The sequence below is a fragment of the Myotis davidii genome, unplaced genomic scaffold (genome assembly GCF_000327345.1).
Source record: "Myotis davidii unplaced genomic scaffold, ASM32734v1 scaffold46, whole genome shotgun sequence".
Lineage (NCBI taxonomy): Eukaryota > Metazoa > Chordata > Mammalia > Chiroptera > Vespertilionidae > Myotis > Myotis davidii.
In genome coordinates this window covers 4,746,558-4,755,372 of record NW_006383006.1, presented here as the reverse complement: position 1 = coordinate 4,755,372, position 8,815 = coordinate 4,746,558, and the positions used below count along the sequence as shown (strand labels likewise).

General features: G+C 40.6%; 1 protein-coding gene across 1 annotated transcript in view; it reads right to left on the bottom strand.

Annotated features, from left to right (window-relative positions):
* EXD1 (exonuclease 3'-5' domain containing 1) overlaps positions 1-8,815 on the bottom strand; it is a 39,980-nt gene that overhangs the window by 11,070 nt on the left and 20,095 nt on the right. Inside the window, exons 6-7 of the mRNA XM_006778076.2 lie at positions 5,248-5,306; positions 4,494-4,580 (exon numbers count right to left, since the gene is read on the bottom strand). Coding sequence (XP_006778139.1) covers positions 4,494-4,580; positions 5,248-5,306 — 146 coding nt within the window. The remainder of the gene's footprint in view (positions 1-4,493; positions 4,581-5,247; positions 5,307-8,815) is intronic.

Sequence of the window (8,815 nt, the reverse complement as noted above, 5' to 3'; positions counted from 1 at the left end):
CCCCCTAGTGCACAAATTTTTGTGCACCGGGCCTCTAGTATGAAATGCTGAAAGGTGTCCTTTAAGAAGAGGAAGAAGAAGAAAAAGGTAAAGATACAAACACACATCTATCAACAACTGAATCTAAAAATCAAGTGAATAAATAATCTGATGAAAAGAATAAACTGGTGAATATAATAGAATCAGGGGCACAGAAAGGCAGTGGACTGACAATTCTCGGGGGGAAAGGGGTGTGGGGGCGCAGGAGGAGCCTGGACAAAAATCGTACACCTATGGATGAGGACAGTTGGTGGGGGGTAAGGGCAAAGGGTGGGGTGGGAACCGGGTGGAGGGGAGCTATGGGGGAAAAAAGAGAACTGTAATAATCTGAATAAAGATTTAATTTTTTTTAAAAAAAGACACTATAACTGTGATTTTTCAAAAGAAACGAAACAGACAATCTGGTAATTTAGCCTTTCACTTTTTACTATCCCAACTTTAATTTTTACCAGTCTCACCTATGGCATTCTAATACCCTGGGGATATGAACAATATATTTTGTTGTTAACAACACAAAATGCATTTTATTTTTTTAGTTCCATAGTAATCATGAATGTGTTAGGTATCACATGAAATTACTCATAAGAGAAGATCCCTGTTCCTCATCAGTATAAAACAGGCAACAAATACACTGGCACAAATGGCAGGAACACTGTTTTTATAGATCAATTTTATACAATCATAAGAATTCTAGTTTGTTTTTCTTCATAAAAGCCACAAAAGCTGTACAGCTGGATAATCAACTGAGTCAGAAAGAAAAAGGCCAAAAAGGATCTAAGAAGGTCTAGAGAGGCAACCACATGACATTCTAATGCCATCTTTGTCATTTCAGGAGCTAACTGTTGTTGCAGCTACAATTGCCAGGCCTACCTGTACCCATTCTCAGATCCTTCATGATGTTTGCTAGAATTTGACACCTAAATAATCAATCCCTGCTCTTTCTCCTTATATCTTTAAACATAAAAATTGAATAGACACTAAAAGTTTGGAAAATAATTCTCTGCTAGACTTTAAGCTCTATGAGAGAAGAGATTATGTCGAATTTACCAGTATACATGCAACTAGAACAGAGTCAGGCACATGGATGGCTGTTATACATTTCTTCAGTGAATCAACGCATGCCATACAATTCTCCTTTTCATTTTTTACATATGCAAAAATGTACATGGCTGCAATAATATGCATTCAAATCTATGTCCTGCTTTTTCCATTCATGAACTTTCAAATATTTTTCTATATTGCATGTGTCATCAATTTCTGGCATCCATAAAGAAGTTATAAAATATACTGTAACTTCTATTATTAACTATTTAAGTAGTTTCTGATTTTTATCATCATAAATGGTGCCAGGATGAATAGATTCTCACATATTTTTTCTTCATATTTTGAAGACAGATTCCTAGAAGTGGCCTTAAGAAGTAGGCCAAAGGATATTAAAAAATCTTTGAGTCTCTTACAAAGATTTGCTACCTTCATCTTAGTATTTTTTAAATTTTAAAAAATTTTACATTTTCAATTACAATTGATATATATATATATTAGTTTTAGGTGTACAACTCAGTAATTAGACATTTATATAACTTATTAAGTGATTACTCTGATAAAACTAGTACCCATCTGACAACATACATAGTTATTACTTGACTATATTCCCTATACTATACTTTACATCCCCATGACTATTCCATAACTATTTTGTACATCCTATTTTTATTTATTGGTTTGTAGAAAGGGAGAGAAGAGAGAGAAATATTGATTTGCTGTTCCACTTATTTATGCATTCATTATTGTTTGTGCCCTGACTAGGTACCCACCGGCAATGTTGGCATATTAGGACGATGCTCTAAGCAACTGAACTACCTAGTCAGGGCCCAATTTGTACTTCTTAATCCCTTCACCTTTCTCACCCATTCCCTCAACCTCTCTCCCATCTGACAACTGTCAAAATGTTCTCTTAATGAGTCTATTTCTATTTTGCTTTTCATTTATTTTGTTTTTTAGATTCCATATATAAATAAAATCATAGGCATTTGTCTTTCTCTGACTTATTTCACTCAGCACAATACCCTCCATGTTGTTGCAATATCTATGCTGTCACAAATGGCAGATGGCAGGATTTTTTATTTTGTTTTGTTTTGCTAATCCTCACCCAAGGATATTTTCCCATTGATCTTTTAGAGAGAGTGGACGAGAGAGGGGAAAACAGAAAGAAACATCGATGGGAGAGAAACACATCAATTGGTTGCCTCCTGCACACGCCCTGACCAGGGCCTGGGCCAGGGAGGAGCCTGTAAACAAGGTATGGGCACTTGACCAGAATTGAACCCAAGACCCTTTGGTCCACAAGCCAACGCTCTATCCAGAGCAAAACCGGCTAGGGCTATTTTTTTTTTTAATGGATGAGTTACATTCCATTGTATATATGCACCACATCTTTTTTATCCATTCACTTGTTGATGGACACTTCAAATTGGTTCCATACCTTGGCTATTGTAAATAACACTACAATGAACTAATGGATGCATATGTCATTTCGTTTTAGTGTTTTGGGTTTCTACAGTAGATACCCTGAAGTGGGATTGTTGGGCCCTTCTTTGTCTCTTGTTGTAGACTTTGTTTAAAAGTCTATTTTGTCTGGTATAAGTATTGCTACCCCAGCTTTTTTTTTTTTCATGAAATATTTTTCTATCCCTTTATTTTCAGTCTCTGTATGTCTTCATTCTGAAGTAAGTCTCTTGTAGACAGTATATGTAAGGATTTTGTTTTCTTTTCTATTTGGCCACCCTATGTATTTTGATTGGAACATTTAATCCATTTGCATTTAAAGTAATTGTTGTACTAGCCAGTTTGGGAAGAATGGACAAATGCAATGAGAATTTTAGCAGAGAGATGGGAAATATAAGAAAGTACTAAATAACAACAACAACAAAAAAGAAAGTACCAAATAGGTCCTGGCCAGATAACTCAGTTGGTTAGAGTGTCATCCCAAACACCAAGGTTGCGGGTTCAATTCCCAGTCAAGGCACATACAAGAATCAACCAATGAATGCATAAATAAGTGAAACAACAAATCTCTCTCTCTCTCTTTCTTTCCTCTCTCTGTCCAAAATGAATAAATAAAAACAAGAAAGAAGGGTATAAATACAGATGTAACAGGAGAATAAAAAAAGAACCCAACTATGCTGATGATCTGAAAAAAAAAAGAATGAAAAATAGCCCTAGCTGGTTAGGCTCAGTGGATAGAGCATCAGACTACAGACTGAAGGGTCCTGGGTTCGATTCCGATCAAGGGCACATGCCCAGGTTGTGGGCTCGATCCCCAGTAGAGGTTGTGCAAAAGGCAGCCGATCAAAAATTCTCTCTCATCATTGATGTTTCTATCTCTCTCTCCCTCTCCCTTCCTCTCTGAAATCAATAAAAATATATATATTAAAAGAAAGAAATTTGCATTTGTGCTGCTAACTCAAACCTAGTCACCTAAAAACGAAGGTTTCCCATGAAATAAGAGAGGCAATCTAATCCTTGTGCAAAACTGGGTTTGATATCTCCATTTCTTTCCCTTTGACAGGATGAATACTTCAGTGAGAGAAGGTCAAGAGAGCAGACTGCCAATCCTAATAAAATGTCTTTTCAGTAGCTGGAGGTAGGTCTCTAGTCAAAGGATAGAAGACATTGTTTGGGTATTCAGCTCCTTAAATGCTGATGCTGCTGAGTGTGATCCAAAGGTGGCTACCCAACCTCTAGCTATGCAAAGCTCATTACAAAGTTCTTTGTATATAGTAGGGACCCTCACCTGAGGTCCAGGAAAATAAAAATGATGTGGTAGAAACCTACTGTGGAAAGCTAGCAAACAAAAGGAAAGATGAGAAACTCTTCATAGAGCTAAGGCAAGAGAATAGAACTGGGAAAGACCTCAAGCATAATCTGTAAGTCAGCAAGCTATAATAATAAAAGCATACTGTTAATTAGACCAGACAGCTGAACGACCTTCCAGACATCATTCCGGACATCCTTCTGGATGAAGCCACTGCCGCAGGGGCCAAGGCAGAGGCGGTTAGGGGCGATCAGGCAGCAGGCGAGCAGTTAGGGGTGATCAGGCAGGTAGGCGAGTGGTTAGGTGCCATCAGGCAGGCAGGTAGGCCAGTGGATAGAAGCCAGCAGTTCCGGATTGCAAAAGGGTGCAGGCCGGGCTGAGGGACTCCCCCCACACCACCACCCCCCGCACAAATTTCATGCACTGGGCCCCTAGCAATGATTATAAAAGTGAATCTATAAAGAGACAGAAGCTCTTTTCTTTTGAAAAGAATAAACTGAGTAGTAAGAGAATGAAAGACATTGCAAACAAGTTCTAGTAGAGTGACACTTGGGTGATACAATGAAGACAATTAATATAAATTTCCAAGTGAATTTATAATTATTTCCAAAATAAAAAGTTTTTTACAACTATGTTTTACCTGAAGCCAACATAGTTTCCCATGACGACACACATTAGCTCCTTCTGCAGCCACACTCAAAACACTTTGCTTCTTGATGTGGAGCATCTGGTAAAAAAAGAATAGAATGCTCCAGAGAGTTAATTTTGCAATTATAACATCATGAATGACACAAGTAAAATAGCTAGCAGTGAACAAAGTGGATCATATTTTTTAAACTCATAAAATCTAACTGATCCAAGCCGAAGCCAGTTTGGCTCAGTGGATAGAGCCTCGGCCTGTGGACTGAAGAGTCCCGGGTTCGATTCCGGTCAAGGGCATGTACCTGGGTTGCGCGCACATCCCCAGTGGGAGATGTGCAGGAGGCGGCTGGTTGATGTTTCTCTCTCATCGATGTTTCTAACTCTCTATCTCTCTCCCTTCCTCTCTGTAAAAAAATCAATAAAATATATTTTAAAAAAAATCTAACTGATCCAAAACAGGTGTCTGCTACACACACACACACACACACACACACACACACCCCATCACTGATTATATACAATTATTTGCTTATTTCCTTACACTAAATGTAAAATTTCCAGCTTCTTGATGGCTGGGAATTGATGACTGTTCTACCCCACACCTCAGAACAGTGCCTGGCATGTAGCAGGCACTCAGATATTTTGTTGAATTATTAGAGAAAACATCAATGATCTTATAAGAGAAAAATTTGTGAGACACAGACATGATACCCATATGGAGACAATACTGGGAATGATTGAAGGCAACTTACTGCAGCACCAAACTTCTGCTGGAACTGATCAATGACTGTGTATGTCACCTCTTCTTCCTCTACAGGGAAATGATGATATTAGATGATATTAGGTCATGGTTTGACTCCTGGTCAGGACACATGTCCAGGATGCGGGCTCAATCCTCAGTGTGAGGCATGCAGGAGGCAGCCAACCAATAATTATCTCTCATTATTGATGTTTCTATCTCTCTTGCACTCTCCCTTCACTTCTGAAATCAATAAAAATATACATTTTTTTTAAAAAACATAAACCACACAAAATAACCTCTCCAATGGAAAAATAAAAACTTTAAGACAGTAACAACAGTATAAAAATATGAAATACTTGGGTATAATTATGGCTAAAGATATGTAAGACATGCTGAAGACTACAAAACATTGCTAAGAAATAAAGATCTAAATAAATGGGAAAATATACTAGGTTAATAGATTGGAATATTCAATATTGTTAAGATGCCAATATTCCCCAATCTAGCAATTCAATGCAATCCCAATAAAAATTCCAGCAGGGTTGTTTTTTGAGTGTGGTGGTTCTTTCTTTGGTAGACATTAACAAGCTCATTCTAAAGTTCATAGGGAAATGCAAAAGACATAAAATAGCCAAAAAACTTTGAAAAAAGAACTAACACTACCTCATTTCAAGAATAAATCAATAGTAAACAAAACAATCTATTATTGGTGTAAAGATAGAAAATTAAGTCAATGTAACAAAATTGAGTGTCGAGAAATAAACTTACACATTTATAGACAACTGATATTTGACAAAGATACAAAAGTAATTAAGTGGAGAATATAGTCTTTTCAACAAAGTTATACACATGCAAAAAAGAACTATGATCCATACCTCACATCTTATATAAAAATTAACTGAAAATGAATCATAGACCTAAATGTAAACCTAAAACTATGAAACATCAAGGAGAAAACATGTGACTTTGAGTTGCGATAAAATTTTTTAGATATAACATCAAAAGCATAACCCATAAAAGAAAATATGGAAAAATTGTAGTTCATCAAAATTTTTAGTCTGCTCTTTGAAAGATACTTTAAGAGAATGAAAAGCCAAACCATAGACATAGAGGAAATACTTGCAAAGCATTTATCTGAGAAAAGACTTGTATTCAGAATTGACAAAGAGCTCCTAACATCTATATATATAAAGAAGTAATATGCAAATGAGGTCAAGACTCCTTCATGGTCACGACCAGCTCTGGAGGAGTAGTCGAGCTCCGCCCAAGCCTGAATGATGAACATAGAGGGCACGGCACAGCTGGAGGCAGACCCCCAGCAGACACACACACACTCACACACTCACACAAACACACACACGGGGTGCCTGCTCCGAGCCTCCAACGTGGCTGGGGGAAGGCCCCCAGCAGACGGGGACACACACACACACACACAAACACACACACACACACGGGGCGCCTGCTCTGAGCCTCCATGGCACGGCTTGGGATAGGGTCCCAATGGACACACACACACAGGCGCCTGCTCTGAGCCTATGAGGCCAGACTGTGGCTTAGGCCCACTCCCCATGGGGCAGGCTGGGCTGAGGAGCTTTGGCCCCCCACCCCCCCGGTGCATGAATTTTGTGCACCGGGCCTCTAGTTGAATAATAAAATCCTATATAATAAAAGGCTAATATGCAAATAGACTGAACGGTAGAACAACAGGAACAACCAACTGAACAACTGGTTGCTATGATGTGTGCTGACCACCAGGGGATGTGTGTGGAACATGGCAGGCGTTGGCCATGGCGGGATAGTGGAGCAGGGGAGTGGGGGCGCCAGACCAAGGTGGGGCACCGGTCACGGTCACTGGGGCAAGCCTCTGGTGGTTACTGAAAATTCTTTGCTCCTGCACTCTGCGGGCCTGCCCAGTGCTCACATATGCTGCTGGCGCTGGCCCCACTCACACTTGCAGCTAGTGCCGGTGCTCGGCACCAGTCCCGATCACTCGGCACCATCAGCGGGTTCAAGCAGTGGCTGCCTGACCACCCCTAAGGGCTCTTCCACCTCCCCCTACTCCTGAGGGGCGATCAGGGCAGCAGCCGCCGCTTGCACCAGCTGATGGCACTGGCCCAGGTCGCACCCTCTCCCCCTCCCCCTGCTCCTGAGTGGCGATTGGGGCAGCACTTGCTGCTCACCACCACTTATGGTGCCGGCCCTGCTTGCAACTGCTGCTGGTGCCGGCCCCAATTGCTCCGTGCCATCAGTGGGTGCGAGCGGGGCTGATGACATCAGCGTGTGGGAGTGGTGGGCTGCTGGCAAACAGGGGACCAGGGGCCTTGGTGGGAGGGGCCAGGCGGGGGTACAGAGGATAGCAAAGACCGCCCCTGTGCCCACTGCAGCCTCACAGCCCACAGTTCCTTTCAAGGTGCACAAATTCATGCACTGGGCCCCTAGTACTTCAATAAGAAGATGAGCAGCCCTAACCAGTTTGGCTCAGTGGATAGAGCGTCGGCCTGCGGACTTAAGGGTCCCAGGTTCAATTCCTGTCAAGGGCATGTACTTGGTTGCGGGCACAACCCCAGTAGGGAGTGTGTAGGAGGCAGCTGATCGATGTTTCTCTCTCATCGATGTTTCTAACTCTCTATTCCTCTCCCTCCCTCTCTGTAAAAAATCAATAAAATATATATATTTTTTAAAAAAAGAAGATGAGCAAAAGATATGAACAGATATTTTACCAAAGATATTTAATGGCAAATAAGCACATTAAATGATCCTCTACAACCTTACTCATTAGATAAAGCCAAGAAATCCTCCGGTGGCTTCTCATCTTACTTCTGAGTACAGGTCCCTTCAGTGACCTACAACTTCCTCCATGATCTACTGACCCCACTTCATCTCCTACTACTCTCCTTGCTCCAGCTAAACTGATCTCTTGGCTGTTATATCAAGATCCTGCCATGTTTCTTTCTCAAGGCCTTTGTATTTGTTCTTTATTCTGCCTAAAAAACATTTCCCATCGCTATATATACATACACACACACACACACACAGCTCCATCACTCACCTTCTCCAGGCCATTACTCAAATGTCACCATTTCGATAAGGCCGGTCCTGGACACCCTAAATTATAAAACCACTCTCTCCACAGACTTGTACTTTTTTAAAATATATTTTTATTGATCTCAGAGATGAAGAGGGGGAGAGAGAGAGATAGAAACATCAGTGATGAAAGAGAATCATTGATCTGCTGCCTCCTGCATGCTCCACACTGAGGACTGAGCCTGCAAACTGGGCATATGCCCTAACCAGAAATCGAATCATGACCTCATGGTTCATAGGTCAATGCTCAACCACTGAGCCACACTGGCCAGGACAGACTTCTATTCTTTCTTCTGTTTTTTCTCTCTATAGCATTTGGCACTGGCATCCTATATATTAAACTATTTATTTTAATTATTTAGTGTCTATTTCCTCCACCAGAGCTCAAAGAGGTAACAGTATACCCAATGTCTAAATATAGGGTGCACTCAAATCTTATATAATAAAAGGGTAATATGCAAATTGACCCTAACAGCAGAGCAACTGGAAATCAT